General features: G+C 36.1%; 1 protein-coding gene across 1 annotated transcript in view; it reads right to left on the bottom strand.

Moving 5' to 3' along the window:
- The window catches only part of Smp_127940 (putative sodium bicarbonate cotransporter (nbc2, 3)), a gene marked incomplete at its 3' end in the record, with an annotated part of 101,574 nt that overhangs the window by 12,861 nt on the left and 68,158 nt on the right, over positions 1-20,555 (bottom strand). The window contains exons 16-20 of the mRNA XM_018798626.1: positions 18,328-18,477; positions 12,262-12,440; positions 10,070-10,142; positions 8,126-8,259; positions 2,535-2,646 (exon numbers count right to left, since the gene is read on the bottom strand). Of these exons, the coding sequence (XP_018653549.1) occupies positions 2,535-2,646; positions 8,126-8,259; positions 10,070-10,142; positions 12,262-12,440; positions 18,328-18,477 (648 nt within the window). The remainder of the gene's footprint in view (positions 1-2,534; positions 2,647-8,125; positions 8,260-10,069; positions 10,143-12,261; positions 12,441-18,327; positions 18,478-20,555) is intronic.

Consider the following 20,555-nt stretch of genomic DNA (forward strand, 5'->3'; position numbering starts at 1 on the left):
GGAAGGAGGCTTTTGACCAAACCATTATAAATTATAAAAAAGTACAAATAATGTATCAAAGATGTTAAACACTAATCTGAGAACAGTCCCCCTACATTAGAAAATCAAGAACAAAGAATGCCTCACCACGTCGCTGGGTTGATAACAAAAAATAGAAACATCTGCCTGCCAATAAACCTGTGCATCGATATGAACCTCAAACTAAAGCAGTTTTGTTCGTTCGAATCTTCCTAGAGAAGTTTAAGCACTCACGACTGGTCAGTCTCTAATTGGCATATATGCATACTGTGCAGTGTAGCCTCGATATAGCATAAATTCACAAGCATGGTCCCAGAGTGAACACCAACTCTGAGATGCAGGTACATCCAGCTGATTAGTCCCAAATAGGACGAAACGCACGTCCTGGATTCGACTGGTAGCCACTATCCATCTCTGCTTACCATGTTTGTGAATTAAGGCTATATCGAGGCAATATGCACAGTATGCACATATGCCAATAAGAGACTGACCAGTTGCAGTCCAAAACATCAATGGGAAGATTCAAACAAACAATACTAAATGAATTTAAACTACTTATTTTATTACTAAATTAGGTGCACTTCTTTAAACTTCTGGAAGGTCAAGGCATTTGTAAACCTATAAATAAATTTTTCTGTCAATAAATTAATCTTTAAGTAAAGCTTCTATCCTTATTACACACTTTTTCACTAGTGTTCGGGTTTAAGTATAGGATAAATCTGATTATGTAGAGAGGGGTTAGGAAGTCCATATCAAGCGTTCGACCAGCAGACATAATATAGACAAATATTGAACAATGAAGATATATGGCTCGATAGATCAACAACTTCCAAAACCCAAGTTGGATCATAAGGAGATCGAAAATGGACTAATTTGTTCAATGGATATAAAGAAAAAGTCTTGACTAATCTCTAGTCTAGTTATTCAATTTCCAACCAGTGAGTAGTTATCTGATCGTAGCTGTTACCTCGATGTGATGGTCAGGTTGGCCCATCGTGAAAACCTACTGAGACTAGTATTGGCTAGGAAGTCTTTTCCTTGAGATTCTATTGTGTAAGACAGATCTTCGGTCTGATAATGGTAAGACAAAAAATAGCAATTAAGGGTCCTGGGAGTGTAACAGTTGTTTCCTGTCTGATAATCAAATGACAAATAAACTACAACGTAATTATTTCTGCTTTAAAATATGGCTTTTAAAAGTATAAGATATTCGTACGTTACCTGTGTTTGATCATAGATTATTTCGAAATGTTTCTCACGTATGTTGCTACCTACCTATGAGCAATATTGTGATTAAACATAGAGTACTGGATGAAAATGGCAAATCTGTGGATGTGGTAATTGATTTATATCGATTGAAGTGGTCGATGTATGTCTTACGTATGTCTAGCAGCAGCCTACCTCGACAAGCTGGCATAAAGTTAGGGGCAGCCAGACTAAGATATGGCCTTAGTCCATAAACTCATTGATAATTGGACTGAGCCATGTTGTTAGTTTCAGACGTCCTCCGATGATGAATCACAAACGTATCATTCGATTTCGCATCTTAATATCATGTAGGAATATTTATAATCGCCTGATCACTGTGGAGTAATAAACCAATGTTATTTTCATCTATTCCTTAGTTATGCCGATCGTATTCTATCGACCAAGTTGTAATGTGTCCACCAATCTAAATCGCATTTAGGTTTTCAGGCGAAATTAAAATATCACTTATAATGATCAGTAGAACTACCTGAGTATATTACCATGAGGTAAAAATGATAATGTTAAACGTATCAAATACTCAGTTCTATCTCTGTAAATCGACACTGCCTAATTCCTAACCCTAATCGCTTAGTCCTAAAACAAGCTTTAATCTGGTGATACTACTCTTGGATTCTTGTGTGAAATTTATTCATTTATATGGCTGTAGAGTATTTTTAAATTATTGTTGATATCAGTTCGTGATTAATTTCCTAATCCTAACCTTGACTAAGAACAATATGGAGACCCTTAAATATCTATTAGGGTCGTTTTAAGAGTTCAAGAATATCCACAAGCTATAACCGTAAGGATGGGTTTATATATCGTTGACTTTTAGAGGCAGAGTAACCTGTAGAAGACATTAATTGAGTAAAATCTGTTTACATTTTGCAATGTTATTTTTTTCCCACAAGCTATTCATTTATAAAAACTATCCTCTGATTGGCTAGAAACTAACGTGTTGTTCTTATTTTAAGTTCGTCCCGTACTATACTTTCACCGGGTTTTTTGTAAAGAAAACGTTATCTCTTACTTTAGCTAGATACCCTAGTCCTGATCCTATCCCTAACTTCTAACTCTAGCCTTACTCCTAACACTCAACTCTAACTATATTCCGTTGAAGATATAATGCGATGAGACAAAGTTCCAGTAAACATGTTAGAATTATTACATCCACCGTAGTTTTACTAATTCGTGATAAACTATTTAAGGTCGTCAGTATGGTCTTTTTTTATTCAATGAAATAAGACGCAATATTAAAAAATACTTACCATAATAGGGAAGAGAATAGCAAGTACTTCAATTGATTTAATAACCCATAGCATAACCAAACAAGCAACTTGTATTATCGTGAATAAATGAACTCGACGTAGAGAAACATGTCTATAAAAAGAGAAAAAAGAAACAAACAAGTTAGAACAAAAAGTATCCTCATTACTCCAGTCAGTTAGTCAGTAGTTATAAGCAACATAGAGACTGATACATATATGCGTTAAACTTATTTCCCATAGCGGATTCTCTAGGCGTGATAGAAATTCACAGAGATGAATAACAGGACAGTTGAAATTATCACCATAACAATGATAATAGGAATAATTTTGGATTTCTGTTCTCTGAGATGGATGATTTACTCGTGGAGTTTTATCTGTTCTTCTGAATAAAATAATCAGCACAAGATTTTGGTAGAAGTGAAGTATTCGAATTTTTCCGCATATGACTAATAGCTTGTCCTGTTGTCCTCGATATTGATTAGGTATTGTTGACCTTTATTCTTTCACTAGAAACTTGGAAGTTAGATTAATCAACAATCAACAAACATATCAAAATCAATCCAGTTTATCAAACAATCAGAAAAATCATGGACAAGTACAAGGTCAAGAATCAGATCACAGGGAGATACAATCAAAATAAAGAGGCAGATAATGACACGTTATCAGTCAACAATACCCAATCAATATCAAGGACGACAGGATAAGCTCTTGATCATATGCGAAGAAATTTGAATACTTCACTTCTACCTAAATTTTGTGTTGATTATGTTGTTCAGAAGAACAATTAAAGCTCCTTGCACAGACCATTTAGGTCAGGGATCGAAACTTCACCAAAATCATCCACCTGAGCAACAAAATTTATGAAAAAGCGAACTGATGTAGTATTATGTAGGTGTTATGATTAAATTTTTAATAATATCATACGATGTGATTTAACAGTCAGAATGTGGATTTATAGTTATCTACTCTGTATATACTTATTTCGTCTATAGACTCATGTCTTATGCGTTGATCAGCTATAAGTTTCGGCTGAAAATGATTAACCTCAAAGTGCAGCCGAGATAATCTAAACAACTTTTGGATCAGAGACATAGTCTCTTCGGTTTGCCTATATTCAGTTCGGTCAGAGAAAATTGCAACCAGACAAGATCTCTATTTGTATGCCAATGCCAACCTTGGCATTGATACCTGCAAACTCATTAACAATCTAATCATCCATATGTTCTCGTAAGATAGTGTTAAAAGCTATAGCTTTCACAATATTCGCTACACAGCAACAGTAAGATATTAAAATGTTTAGTCTAACCCATATCTCTAAATTTTAATTTGAATCACTATACATGTTAAACAATTTAATGCAAGTCTGGGGAGTGTGATGAAATAAAAGTGGCAAAGAAGTGTAAAAAAGTAGAAGTGAGGAAAAGGGCAAAAAACTGAGAAAGCTGTTGTTTCCACCAATCATTCACTGAAAAATCAACATATCCTAGGGGAATATAGAGATTTTTCAAGAAAATACATCAAAATTTGAAAAAGTATGATGAACCTATCATACAATCCGCTTAGTAGTAAGTTAGTGAATGAGTTGCCATTAGGATATCCTATTGAGAGATAGTTCTCTAAGTGTACCTTACGGGTGCTAGCAAGGAAAGACGAATTGGTGGTTGGAGGAGGTCAACAAACCACCCTGTATTGGTTTTGGTTTCGCGCTAGTTGACACTTATCATCAAGGCGTATCATGTAATTTTGGAGGAACCGATGTTCCCAGTGGAATTTAAACACGATGTATTACTCACTTACCAGAGGTATAATCACAGAGCCATCTATATTGTGAATGTTCTTCTGTAGGACTGAAATATTTATAATGATTAGTCACTGACGAGGAACTAGAACATGTTTGTCTAGGCCTTAGTACTACTGATCGAATCATATTGGTCAAGTTATGTCATGTCCACTAAGATCTGTGACTTAATGGTGTGTGTTAATATTAAAATATCATAATTGATCACAATACTTCTTTTTCAATAAACCAATCCTTCGAAATGTCGACCGAAAAAAACCCAAAACACCAACGCGCTAGTCAGCTGACCGATAAAATTAGAAACCATCATTTAACCAACAGAAGCGTTCAAGCCAAGGATATAAGATAAAGGACATAAAATAATCAATCATCTTTCAGCTTTGCCCATCATAATGCCATATACATAGTTGATTAACCAATCAAAGGATAGCTATCATTAAAAATACATTAACTAAATTACAGATCAATCGGTTGGTAGAAAGGAATTCATGGATAAAATTAATTTTAATTTGATCCAATTAATGTGTAAAATATGTATTACGACTATTATTATGGAGTGCAACCTCCGCCTACCTCGAAGGCCGATATCGTCTGGTGTAGGAGTAGGTTGAAAGAAAACTTGGGGGCGGGCAAACTAAATCATGCAATCGGTTCGTGAAGCCCTTGGTACAGACGTATCACCTTCTATTCAGAGACTGACTGACTAGCTATTATCGAGAGAATTCCTCATAATTCCATATGAAATTAAGTAAATCTTGGTCAATACGAAGGCCTAACTAACTATATACTTCAATTATCAAGGTAAGCCTTGAGTTTGAGGTCGAAAATAATCCCAATTACCATTGGTTTAGAACGTACGCTTTTCTTCTAGTTCAGTCTTCAGTACAATAACAGAACACAGTAAGCAGTAGTGAAAAAAGTATTTTTCTTATATGAATCAACTTATACAAAAACACATTAATTTCCTGATCGCTTATCAGCATGAATATAAAATATTAATTTATGCGTAACTAATCGGAAATGAGAGAGGACGGGGGAAAAAGGTGGGTGATTAATTAACCTTAATTGGGAAGTAATGAAACTTTTCACAGTAGTTAGTAGGTCCAACAGTAGCTCACAATAAAGGGAATATAGAAAAAGAATTATGCAGCTATCTGCTAATTATACAGTAAAAATTGGATAGCAATGCTTTGTGTGGTATATTCTGAAGTCTCAGCTGGGATGGTCATTATTTGTGATAGTCAGTTAACTGTCTCTCTGGAAGGCCAATAACTCATCGAAGTTATTGGGTATTGATCACCGAATTACAAATTATTGCTTTCAACTTTTAGTTTCTAACATGTCAAAGAATCTCACACGAGAAAACAAATATATCTCTTTAAGAAGCTCAAGAAAATATTAGTGACTGCATGGTTTGGCACTGAGTCTGTAACCTCATTCAAATATGTTTCTGCATCAATTAACATATCACGTTTTATTAAATGACGCATTGTGTATGACTTATAACCTATTATCAATTTTACTCAATAAACAACTTCAAAATGGTGTTAAATGTATTAGATTACTTGATTAGAACTAAAACGTTTAAGCTTGACTCCGATTATTACTTAGTTGGACAACACATGAAGGACATTTAAAGGGTATGTGTAACCGAATAAATGTAAACTTTTGATACTGTCCCCGATCAATATGCGTGCTGGCTGTGTTCCACAACTTTTGTTTAAACAAACTTAATGGTTGCATTTAAAAGCAGAAATCTAGAGGTCGTCGACTAGATTCATTTATTACCTGAGGGGTTATGAAAACTGACATGTTGTTAATTTTACTTTCCATAAACGGTGAATATGTAAATGTTTATTTTAATTGTTTAAGCTGATACATCTGGTCTTAAGCCAGTATGAAGGGGGAAAGTCGGGTGCCGGGTCATCAGACGCATTTTGTCGAAAAGGACCTTGCTAAAAAGTCGCTCATCATAAAAATTGTTTAAACCAACTAAACTCTGCCCTGGGAGTTGAAGGATCTTCATCTTGAAGAGTTATGACGTCTCAAGGTGAAAAGTGAGGTTCATTGACAATCATAAAACCCATGTTCCTTCTGACAAGGAGAACAACAATTAACATAGGTGAATGAAATGTTCTCACAATGTGAGAGACTGGAGGACCATTTAAGTAGCTGTGGAGATGAAAAGATACAACTTGGCGGTACTTATAATAAGTGGAACCCGTTGGACGCAAGCTGGACAGAAAAGAATAACTTCGAGACAGATGCTTTTGTATTCTAGTTATGAATAAGGAAATGCCCAGCACACACAAGGAGTTGTACTGATGCTCTCTTATGCTGAGACATGTGAGATTCTAAGTGTATTCAATTTTTTTGGATGGTCACGTGCTACTTAAATTATTCACAAGTAGTAGGGTAATTAGTTAAGCAATTAGGATTACAGGAGAAAAACTCCCGTATGCGATACTATTCTGTCGATAGTTTAAATCACAAACTGATCTTAGCTAGACATATTATCATTGAAAAGCAGATAGCTCTGGATAAGGGATTTGCTCTGGTATGCGACTCCTCTAACCCCGCCTACAGCCGTTCTAGGGTTACTGCTGGTTCCGAGGTCGAACAGAGGAGGACGGTTGAGCATGTGGTCAGCAACAACATCCCGTGTAAGAAAACCCTGCTAAAAAACGCTAACCAGAAAAAAATCATCGGAATCCTTTGAAGTGTGTCCAGTACTTCCTGATTTCCAATTTTAGTGTGCCTAGCAAAGTTCAGTTAGTGATTTAAACTATGACAATGAATGTATAGCTGTAAACCTCAAAACAAAAGGTAGCATAAAGTGAAATCCCATAATACAAGATCCAATGGACAAAAATCTTTCTTTTTAGTGTGTCGGATTATTGAACACATGTTTACAAGCAACGTATGTGAACCGATTGGTTCAGAATGAAAACCAGGAACACTTTGTAGATGGTATCAATGGAGCGATAAAAATAAAAAAATATATGTAGTAATAAAATGGAAAATAGAATGAACCTAAACATTTCACAGATCAATCAATCAATGTGAAAAATTCGAATAAAGATATGTTGACAGTATAGGGTTATGGATTTTGTTAAATTTAATTGAAATCACTGACGGATCAAACGTAAACAACCATTGAAAACGTGGGAGCACTGGCTGACCATTTCGTCATTGTATGGGTCTCTTAAGCCATTCGTATTGACGACTCTTCATGAGGAATTCGAAGAAAAGACCTACTGTCTCGCGCGCAAGATAAGAAAAATCACCCTAGGTAGTCATATAAAAGGTGCCCAATCAACACCGTAAATTTAAACAAAGACAAATATTCATCCTAGACACTCTTCTAACATCACTGAAAATGTTTACAATGCTCTGCATTTTATCAATATCAAACAAAACTAGAGGTTAAGCGTTTGCGCGCGAGACTGGAGGTCCTGCGTTTGAGTCCCACGTGCGGGATCTTGGATGAACACTGTTGAGGAGTCCCCTACTAGGACGAAACGGCCGCCCAGTGATTCCAGATTTTTAATGGTGGTCTAACATTGATCGACTCATGATTTCAATCAAAACTACTTTGTTGTATTTTTGTGAGCATCAGGTCAATAAATCTTCAAGTGCGAGAACTAATCGTTCAAAATACTTATTTCTTAACAAAATGGACACTGGAATGAAGCATAATGTGAATCAATGCAAAAGTATCATAAACGATAAATTAAAAATATCACATTCCCAAAAATCAATGTTTACCAAGAAAAAAAAATTTGTCGCTAACCTCAAATACGGATAGTCTGGCTGATATTTAACCGGCATAAATAGTAAACTAAGACGTTCAAACATTTGAATGCCACGCATAGATGATATACCCATGAATAGAAATATTCCATACAGTACAGGCATTGGAATACGCTGAAACAATGGTAGTGGTAAGAAAAGGAGAGAAAAATAGGGTGAGAAAAGTCTTTTTAACAATTAATATAACTTGATATATATATATATATATATATATATATATATATATATATATATTGCTTAAGTATGGAACTATACCATTCGTTGCTGATTCAGCTCAGTAGTTATAACGGCTAAGTATTCACCGCAAAACTTGAAGGTTTGGGACTGTTCCCTGATGATATCGTGATGAGCACTTCCACAGAAGAAATCCCATACTAGGAATAAATAGCTGTTTAGTGATCCAATTATAGCTTTATGTAACTGTAATTCGCAAGCTTCCAAAAATTATTTATACACGATAAGTTGGATTTTAGATTTTGCTGTAAATCTCTATTTAGAGAGAATGAGTGGTTAAGTTGGATAATATTTTTCAGTAGAGATAAATGAATAGACTGAGTAAAGATGGTAATTGGGTTAAATGGAATTGTGACTCTTCATCAACCGAAGAAGTCAGGACATATATTACGTATACCTAACCACCGTCTACCTTAACATTTGATTTCGGCTGATATACGAGTGGGTCAAGGCACAGTTAAAGATGACCAAACCTAAAAATATCATCACTCTATGAAATTATTGACGGTCAGACTGAGTCATGTATGTATATGAAAACAACCTAGTTTGGATCCGCGCGATTATTTCAAACAATCATTTGAAAAATATGAGTAATTTGAAATAAAGAGTGAACGGATTTGCATTATTGCCCAAACCAATAGCTGGTGACTTTCAAATTAAAGTTTCAATTAATCGTCATAAATTTATCTGTAAGTGTAAGATGGTTTGTAAGGAATATCAGTCAGTTACAACGTAGAACTTCGTACGTACGTATATCAGTTCGAGCTGCCATACCACATTAGCACAGAGATGCAGTTGTCGATTCAAATCCCATAGTGGTAGGAGTAGTAAGAGTATAAGCAGTAAACCGAAAGATTAGGGTTTGAAGATGTTACTAAGGGAGTGTAATACAGTGAAATAAATTTGAAAGGAGAAAAAGGATAGTAACATGAAGAATTCAGAAGATTAGAATTTGGTAGAGCACAAAGAGTGGATGCACCTTCGCCATTGCAAACGATTTTGAGCCATGTCATTAAAGGTCTCCAACCATCGGTTGCTATCATCTCGCGAATCCCAACCAGGTAGGATTCGCGAGATGATAACCCCCGAATGCCCTGGTACGGCCGAGAGTGAGAAGAGTCCACTCTCCCTCTCCAAATGCTCTCACATTGCCACGTGAATAAATAGCCTCTGTCAGGGAAGTCCTACTCACTGCCTTCTCGTAACATTACTGTTGTTTACGAAATTGAGAGGACGAAAAGCGAATGTCCGGCGCTTTAACCGGGTTGGTGGACACGGTGAGTCCACCTATGGGAGTTGGAAAACCCTGATTCCAAACCAATGGTGCACATGGGCTCCAGTATCCTGAAGGAACAAATGGCGTATGAATCAATCATTGGTCACCGGCTACTATGGGACTGCATCTCCTTGTGAGGAATATAGATTTTTATAGTTTACATCATGAACTATTATTATTTAAGCGACTATTGAAGACCAAGAATCAATGAACAACTGTTTATTTCAAATATAGGACAACTCAGTGGTACTGTGTATCCACAACTCCATCAGGAATCGAATCTACAACTATCAAGTCTTGCAACCTCTAGACCATTGAGTTAGCATCCAACAGTTTATATATTTCTAACTGTGGTTAATAGGCAGTACTGTGTTTAATAATGGTAGTATATATGTGTAAGATTGAATGACTTACTGATAATAGGGGTGTCATGAATACAGATAAACCAATAAATAGGAAAATCAATACTCCAGTGACACGTTGTTCTCTAGAAGGAAAGAAACGATGAAAAACGAGAGAAGAAGACAATAACTATCATGAAAGTTATGAAATGTGTGATAAGAGTAACATTATTTGTGCTCCCTCTCTTCCTCCTCTAGGAGAAAAAAGGCATCTTAATCAATGTGACAAAACATTTAAGTGAATATGAGTTTACACAAAATAATAACAATATTATACAAGAGTCTGTGTAGATTGTTGAATTTCAAAATTATAACCTAGTCTTAGATAAACAAGATAAACTAGCCCCGACCGTTGCTGCTACCTTGACGTGGTGGTCGGGCTTGCCTATCGTGATGAACCAATCGAGTTATGCTGGCTGGAACAATCGTTCCTCAAGGTCCTACCATGCCAGACAGGTCGGTTGAAGAGCGGTAAGACTAAAAGCAGCAAACCCAAGGTCCGAAGGCAAAGTCGTACTGCTGACTGTACAGAGGTGTGACAGCAGTAAGGTGTTTCCTTCAGACAACCAGCATAACAGCGATGCTGCCTTCCCACAAGGAGGGGTGAGGTTAGAAAAGGTCGACCCTAAAAATGCACACCTCGCCTTATCCCACGGATTTCCGTCTCCGGCGGTAAGATCCTTTAAAGAACGGAGCTAACACAAAAATTACCCACAAAAAGGTCGTGTGTGATCGACCTCAAGCAGTTGTCCCTTGGGCACTGCGGTCACGCTCTCAGGTCATTAGGACCAGTTCTAACCCAATTTCCTTTTCAAGTACCCCTAGAAGAACCCTTCCACGGTGTGGGCAACCGGGAAGTGATAACTGCCCTCATTACCTCTGACAGCACTCAAGACTGACTGACTGAGATAAACAAGCATTGAGAAACGGAAAGAACTAAAAAGTTAAGAGTACTGAATTCAAGCTTTTTTGATGCAGTTGTAGATATGCATGATTACTACTGAAGAATTACACATCATAACGCAATAATTGTCTAGTGCTTTCCTGGTTTTTCAATGGTTGTCAAAATAAGGCAAGTCTGTGATAACTGTAAAACACTTATAAAATTGAATTCTTAATTATTTTCGTGAATAGAAAACTGTGTATGAGCCCTCTTTTTACACATACATTAAAAACTCATCACAGAACTGATTAACGGGTTGTCTATGTTTAAGGTCAATGGTTATTATTTACTAACTTTCTAAAGGAATTCGTTCAATCAGAAAAGTTGTCTAAAGTGAGTAACTCGGACACAAGTTTATTGTAGAAAGATCATCAATTGTTTCATTATTTCAGCTGGTAAACAAATTAATACCGTAACTTGTTGGTGGTATTCACTACACTTTGACCCCAATTAGAGTATTAATGAAAATCAGAGAGTACTGGAGGATTGTTCTACCCTGGTGTGAGTCTCCTTCACAACAATGTACAGTCCACGACACTGATGTGGATCGAACTCAGGACCATTAGGTACATTGACAGTGCCGAACTATTAAACTACTGAGTTGGTGGGATTAACTAATACACACAATTCCAATTATAATTAAAGATTAATTGATTGAAAGAAGGTGGATTATCAGAAATAATGCTAAAGAATTATAACTCTGCATAACTTTACTTCGATTGGTCATGATTTTAATGTATGATCAGTGAAATTAATATGCGGTTGACTAGTGAACGAAAAGCAGACGATCAGCTTTGCTAAATCTCGCGAGGCTGCAAGCATTTCTGTTAAATAAAGTATTGTCTAGATAGTTATTTGGATCTTAACTGTAGGTTGTGAATTGTGTGTCTCTAGATGTAACATGATTTAGTATGTATCTAAGATATTAAGCCATAGTATTATCTAATTATTGCACTCTATCCGTGCAACGAGAAAGTACCAGATTTTCCAATCAAAATTGATCTACAGATATTTAGTGACACATGGCGATTTACGATGAAGAGTATACTCACTATTGAATGGACAGATGACATCCTACCTGTACTAAAAGTAGCGCAAAATGATAAAAATCATTCTCAGTCATTTTTTATCCGCATAAATATTGAGTCGGATCCATCAATCTATCAGGACTGATACAACTCTTGTCAAATAAATGTGATGTGATTACCATACTTGTGATACCATCAATACTATCAGATGATGATCTTCATGTAAAGACTTACCTACAGCCTAAATAAACTGGTCGTTCACCAGGAGCATTTGTTTCGGATTCTTTTTTCAATGATAAAACATGATTAATCGACAGGACAGTTGCTGCAACAAACCATGGGATTCCAAGAATTGAATTACTTAATATAGTAACTGAGACAACAAGTAAATCTAAATGGTAACCAGCTCCTTTCTGAAATAGAACAGAGAGAAAGAGAAAGAGGGAAAGTTAAACAAAAGGTAACATAAAAAGAAAAGAATAACATTTGTGTTGATCAAAGAATATTGATTGACTGAATTTTTAATATTTTGGAATAATTATTATCATCTAATTAAAAGTAGGGTTTAACGGATTATCGATAGAATGCTGAGATGATATAATCAGTTGTGTACACGTACAGATACATATAAAGAAAAACACCAGAAGAACATCATTAATCTAAAGATAAATACAAAAAAGTAAAAATATAAATGATACTCCGAACCAATCAAACAGTGACAAAGTGATAAGTTCACACTATTGGTCGAAAGTGTGACTCTACTTTCTAAGGGACAAAGACGTATATGAATGAATAAATATACATTGCTGGATTCGGTTTTAGTCGGTAAAGCTTCCTTCTCGATCTTTTATTTATAAAACAGCTTACTTACTTACGCCTGTTACCCCTCGTCGAGGAGCATAGGCCGCTCACCAGCATTCTCCATCCAACTCTGTCCTGGGCCTTCCTTTCCAGTTCCTTCCAGTTGCTATTCATCCTTTTCATATCTGCTTCTATTTCCCGGCGTAGTGTGTTCTTTGGCCTTCCTCTTTTCCGCTTCACTTCAGGATTCCAAGTTAGGGATTGAGTCGTGATGCACATTGATGATTTCCTTAATGTATGTCCGATCCACTTCCAACGTCTTTTCCTAATTTCCTCTTCACCTGGAAGCTGGTTTGTCCTCTCCCATGAAACACTGTTGCTGATAGTGTCCGGCTAGTGAATGTTGAATATTTTGCGTAGACAACTGTTGATAAATACTTGTACCTTCTTGACAATGGATGTAGTAGTTCTCCACGTTTCAGCTCCGTACAGTAGGATTGTCTTGACGTTCGTATTGAAGATTCTGACTTTGAAATTAGTTGACAGTTGTTTTGAGTTCCATATGTTCTTCAATTGTAGAAATGCTGCCCTTGCTTTGCCAATCCTCGCCTTTACATCTGCATCCGATCCTCCTTGTTTATCAATGATGCTTCCTCGGTACGTGAATGTTTCCTCCTCTTCCAGAGTTTCGCCATCATGTGTGATTGGGTTGGTGTTTTCTGTGTTGTATTTGAGAATCTTGCTATTTCCTTTGTGTACGTTGAGACCTATTGATGCAGCGGCTGTTGCTACATTTTATGTCTTTGTCTGTATTTGTTCGTGTGTATGAGATAGGAAGGCTAGGTCATCTGCGAAGTCCAAATCATCCAATTGATTCTGAGCTGTCCATTGTATTCCGTGTTTCTCCTCAGATGTCGAAGTCTTCATAATCCAGTCAAACAGCTGTGTCCATATAATTATTATTACTATTATTATTATTATTATTTAGTATGGTTTGCATTAGTTGATTTTACAGAATTTACAATACAAAAATCTTATTCTTTTTTTAATGTACTTTCTATTTGTGGTGATGTATTTGTATTATGTCTATTTCCGTTATTGAAAACAACCCTGAAAATTGGTCAGACATAAGATAATTCAACTGCATCGTTATTTCATACAATCCGCCTAGTCTCTAGTATTTTTTACTACAATCATATGTACAGAGAATGTACTCATATTTGGTGTTATAATCGAGAGAACATTGTAAAAGTTGGAAATAGTTTTTTTCAAATTATTCTTAATTATAATTTCGTTGTATAATTACCGGATACCTAGATTACTATGCCTATTTAATCCTTTTGTCATAAGCTCTCTATTTTTCTTTTGTTTTCAGTCTATTACACACAGTCCCCCATATTCACAGCCACTTTTGGCTTGTCTACGTACAATTGTTATTTTTCATTTTGTGATGCGATATGACAGTAGAGTGTGTTTGTATATAAGCCAATTCTGTATGAAATATAAATATAGTAGAGGCTGGTTGCTACTTCTGGACTCAAAGGGTGAGCATAGAGAGGAGCTAGTGGATAGCTGCTAGCTTAGGGTCAATAGTGTTGATTGAGCTTACAACTGACCACATCAGAGACGTTAAGCTATGGAATAAATAACAGACCAAACTACAGATAAGGTTCTGATTGGTGACTTGGCATGTGATATTTGTCAGCGGGTTACAACAAGGCATAATAATTGGTTTATCAGTAATCATTTGGACATCGAATCAACAATTAGAAATTACACGATACCCTACTCGTTTAGTGTTTTTTTATCAGCACAGCAAGCCATAGGTAGCACAGGTGCTGGATCACCTGTTTTTGTCAATGCACTATCTAAATAAATAGCCCTCAATATTTCATGAAGTTCTCTAAGGTTTCAGTGTATATGAATATCTAGCTAGCAAGGGAACCCAGTGGACGAGTTTCATCATTTGAATATACCTGCATAGCTGTAGTGATACTCATCACACGGAAGACCAGACCTAGAACTTTTCGCTTAAAATATCCAAAACGTTATTCACTAAGCTATTGTGGCCAGATATCTGTCAATAGATTTTTCAATTTCGGTGTGAAAATCAACACAGAATTATAGTATTGTACATCTCAGTTGATGATTCTCAAACGGAACAACACAAGTATCAAGGATTTCACTGATAGGAATATACCGAATGCTATATTGAGGTAATCCGTTCAAAATGAGAACATAGCAATAGAAACTGGTCAATTACAGTATCGTTGGTCAAAGAAAATGTCAGTCAGTCAGTCAGCTACAACGTAGGACCAGGCACATTTGTGCATCGGTCCAAGTTGCCATACCTCGTTAGCACAACAAAATGAACACCGGATTCATAGAATTAGTTAATTTAGTGGTGGTAGTATGTAAAAGATAGGTTGTAATATAAGGATATAGTCTAGGAAGGAAGAAAGTTATGAAGCAACTTTAATCTCAAGGTTTAAGGGAAGATAAAGAGTGTATACGCCTACGTCATTGTGATCGCTTCTGAGCCATGTCACCCAGTCTCCAAGCATTGGTTACGATAGTCATGCGGACCCCAACCAGGTAGTCTGCATCTACCAACATGGCTCAGACTAGAAGTTAGTGACTTCAAACACTGACGCCACATTTTGGTTTGACTGCCCCTAACTCTCTTCTAATCATCCCTTACACTAGTCAGCATAGCGCGTCGTGGTAATCGGTGTTCAGACATACGTAACACGTGACCTAACCATCTCAGTCGATGAAGATTCATCACCTCATCAACTGATTTACCATCATTCCCTAATACCCTGTGTCTAACCTCACTATTACTACTTACCCGGTGATCCCAGCAGATGCGAGCAATATTTCTAAGACATCTGTGATCAAATACTACTAGCTTACGTGTATCTTCTACTCTTAATGACAACAACAATACTTCAAAGCTTTTTTCTCTCTAATTTTTGTCAAAAATCTCAGTTAACTTTAACTGGATTAATAACCAATAAAATTGATTCCTGTTAATTAGTATAAAGCAAAATAATTGCACACACCAAATGACGAAGATGATAAGTGATATTAACTTAAGTAAACAGTGGATTAGTGAGAATGGTTGCTGTGCATAAGTATGTGTGTGCATGTTATAGCCTCTTGAAAATATCCCTTATTATTATTATTATTATTATTATTATTATTATTATTATTCTCTGTCCATTTATGTCTTTTACCTAGTTCAGTCAATTTCTGTCTATTGATTTTTTATTGTGTTCTTTCTAGTTTCCCGATATTTTTTCGGGGGGGGGAGTGGGAGTAATTTTTTTGTTTGAATGTATGTAGCAAGTTAAATTATAACGTTATGGAAAGTTGTTTAGTAAATATTATTGTTGTTTTAAAAAAAAAGCAAATGAAGTGTATATATATATGTGTGTGTGTGTACACCAAAGAGACTATCATGTGCATGTGTGTGAGAGATAGAATAGGATTACGCGAAAGGGTAAGGACAAGATCGATAGGCAATAATAATTTATTTCTTATGCAAAATTAATGAGCATTTCTGCGAATAGATTTTATTGAAGACAAAAAAACAACAAAATGAAACACCTTTAATTCAATATGACAATCAAATATGAAAATTTAAATTTGACTTCAATCAACTTGAGATAAAGTATAACCATCTTCCAATGTCATTGATGAATTAACTGGCTTACACTTAATATGGTTGAATTTCAATGAACATGACTTCTCACTAGAACCCTTTGTATGCCGATTACCAACCCGTGACACTGAAAAGATGATTGGACTAAATCTTAAGTTGTATGAAGTTAAACATATTTCATTGGATCCCGATTTTGTAGTCTAGGGGTTAAGCTTTTGCTATAAAACCGAAGATTGAATTCTTGATGGGATAATGGGTAGGCACCGAGAAGGAGTACCATACGAGGATCATAATCTATCTTGAAATATTACAGTTTTGATTAGAGGTGTATATGTGATGTCTTTAGTTAGTAAGAAAGCTAGTTAATTGGTCAGACGATTGGTTACATTGAGACCTACCAATAATTCATTTTTAAACACTAATTTTATTAATGACTTGTAATATGAATGGAATGTGTAAAGTTTGATTTACAAGTCAACAACAGAAGACAATATCAGTCTCTGATGTCATGAAAATCATACGGAATTCATGAATTTTATTTTATTTTCTCAGTTAAAACCACAAACTGATTTTAGGTAGACTACCATTGAAAATCTGGAAGCATTGGACGGTCGTCTTGCTTTAGTTTGGGACTCACCGGCAGTGCTCTATCGCTACCTTACCACTAAAGATAGAACCGAAGGGCGAGACTAAACTATATGGACGAGCCAATCAGAAGCTTTCGCGGGTTTTCAAGGTCACGGCGCCAAGTTCGGTACCTGATGCTTACGTACGGTCGGTTTACAACGAATTTTAGAGAAGACGTGATAATTCAGCGTCTACAAGAGAAGTGATGATAAGATTTTGGCGTGAAATTCAATTATCCATTTGTAAAATAGAGTTTTGGCATTATAGATGATGTCAGTTCGTGATGAAAACCCTAAGTATAATTCCTAACCTTAACCGTGAGCTGTAAATCATAATATGAATTCTTCACACAGGTTTATAACCTTATTTTGTCTTAGTTATTATGTTGAAACTCTCAGAGTCACCCTAGCGTCGCTCAAAGGTCGTCCATAATTTATAGTCTCATCCTTAACCCTAAACCATAACCCTAAACTTTAACTCTAACCCTAAACCCAAAACCATACCAAAACATCAACAACATTGAAGCTATGTGGTCGAGGCTAAAAGAATTTTTGAGACCTTATCATGGTTCCAGAGGTCGACTACTATGGAGCCACATGGATGAGTTCCTGTACCGGATGCACTATGATTTAAGAACTTCTGAACCTATATCTAACCTTGATAAGTTTTTGAGTCATGTAAAAGAACAGTATCCCCTTTAATTTTTGAGTTTTGTATAATATATTTTTACTGTATACTAACTGTCTTCTGATCGGCTAATATTTCTCAAAGTCATTTAATATTCGTTCAAAGGTCGTCCACATAGTTTAGTCTCGCCAACCGAAGCCCTTCAGCCTCGTGCTCAAATGTTTAACCTCTAGACCACGAAACCGAGACCAAGAGGTGTGCATGCCTAGACTAAATCAACTCACGATAATGTTCAACCCTTTTCCATTGTCTGCGGTGGATGGTCGTATATTACTAGACGTTAACCTAGTGATCGGGTGGCTAGGAGCTATCCACAAGACCTGAAAGTACTGGGTTCAATCCCTGACGGGGCCATAGGTGTACACTGATGAAAACCTCCATAATAGGAAGAAGCACTTGTCTAGTCTTTCTTGCTTTTCAACAATACTCTAGTATAAGACCAATCTCTGAGGGATACAACTGACAAAGTCTCTTTCTTCAGAAAAAAATGAAACGAATTTTAAGAAAATGTTGATTACCTTTAATTTATGCTCACGTCGATTCACAATAACTGCTGTAATTTGTTGATCCATAAAAATTAAAATAACTGCCAGTAATGATGGTCCGATGGCAACAATGGATGTCCACCATGGATTATTATCGAATGGATGTATAAACCAGCCACGTTTCTATAAAGTAATAACAATGATAATAATAGGTTAGGGAAAAAAAGTTTCACTTAATTTCTAATAGTTTGAATTATCCCGTCGTCGATATTTTGGCTAAAATTTGATCAGTTCTGGTTGGCATATTATTTTCACAAATCCAAAGATAATATTCATTTAATGAGTGGGTTTTCAAAAACAATGTGTGCAAACGAGTTTTTTAAAATATTGATTATGTTTTTTAAATCATAAATGAACTATAGCTAGTAATGAGATCCAGGATGAGCCTATCATCTTATTTTGGATTCATTAACAAAGGGAATATTTAAACACTTTTGAGTAATAATATAAACATTGTATCCGTTGAACAATTTAGCGACTTAATAGATAAAATAGTTAGCGTATGAAACGAAAGGTACTGGGTTCGAGTCCTAGTGTGAACATCAACACTGTGTTGGAGGTACATGGAACCGATGAGTTCCGAATACAACAAAACGAGCGTTCTGGATCTCAACGCTATCCAAAGTCCATCAGTTTTAAGTATTTTTTTTAACAAAATAGGAATAATTAAAATGACCCATTGTGTCATTGAATAAAAATAGAATTCAGCGAAGAAAGTTTTTTTTTAGACGACATCATTTACTTAAGCTGCACATTCATAGTTACAGTTATATGGAAGGTGGATTAGTTGAAGATGCTAGTTGTCTGAAGGAAAAAACACCTCCCTCGTACAATCAGCTATAGAACTTCTCTCTTGGACCCTAAATTTCATCTTTTCAGATCTATCGCTTCCTGATCGGCCTGCCTTGGATGTTATGACCTAAAGAAATAAGTGTTCCGACTAATGTTGCTAGACTGAGCCGTCACGATAGCCATCAGGGTATATATAAGATGGGTAGAAAAAAAACACTTTGAACAAGCTTAACTGATTAGAAGACTTTTGTGACTCGAAATGAGCGACAGGTATTAACTGCAAAAAAAGAAAAAATATAAGTTTTTTGTGGTGTGTGATGTAGTGTTCCAACCGGATTGGTTGGCAAGGCCTTTTTTGGAGAGCCCTTCTGGAACGTATTCCGTTTTATCAAGGCTCACAGACCCACTGCAGGGATGTGATTTTATGAGAAACCGCGGCCCCGCAGGCTTTTACGTGTATCTCGGTATCGTAGTAAGGGCATGTAAAGGATTTTTTGTCTATTACTTACCCTGGATAGGTATAGTGTACATGCATATTAGGTGACACAGACTTTCATCAGTGTATCCTTTGATGTACATACAGGTGTACCTACCCTGTGAGCAAATATACGATACATGCACACTGGTAACACACTATTGGATCCCACAGCATACATAAAGGTATATTGACCCACCTGGCAGGGTAGGTGTTCACCACTCCCTAGGAAACGTATTTGTTACACCCGACTGTCTCTTACACGATACATGCATATCATTCTCTAAATACGTTCAGTAAAACTAGATAAATTACTTTGACATAGTTTTTGGGTACAAGAGTAAGAAGAAGCATTTGTAACCACACGTTATAAATAGCGTAGTCTGAATAATATTCATCGAAGAACATTGAATTTAGTCAAGCATTATATTGGGTGATGTAGCTATACGAAACTGATGATCTTGGAAGATCCATTAGCCTATTGGAATACAGTGTTTAGTTATACAACTAATAATGAAAAGTAATAAAATAAAGTGATTAATAAATCCTCGTTGTATTGAATTATTTATTAACGAGAAAATCAGTAAAGTTGAAGTAATCATTGAAAGACCTTAAGATGCCCACCACTTCAGCCAATCACAAGACAACAAAGATGGATGAATGATTTGTTATGTGAAATTTATTCATCCATATCGTTGCAAAGCATTCTTGAATTACAATTAATACCAGTTTGTGATCAAAATCCTTACTCTAATTCGTGATCTTAACTTCCGACCATAATTCCAGATCCGAGTTTGGTATTGTAGCGGCGGCTTCAAATATCCTGGTACGGTCGAGGGAGGGGGGAGTATGCCCTCCTCATCGAAATGCTCTCGTATGGTCACGAGTATATACCCACTGAAAAGGAAGTCATACTCACTGTCTTATCGTAGCG

This window comes from Schistosoma mansoni, chromosome 7, assembly GCF_000237925.1.
Source record: "Schistosoma mansoni strain Puerto Rico chromosome 7, complete genome".
Classification (NCBI taxonomy): Eukaryota; Metazoa; Platyhelminthes; class Trematoda; order Strigeidida; family Schistosomatidae; genus Schistosoma; species Schistosoma mansoni.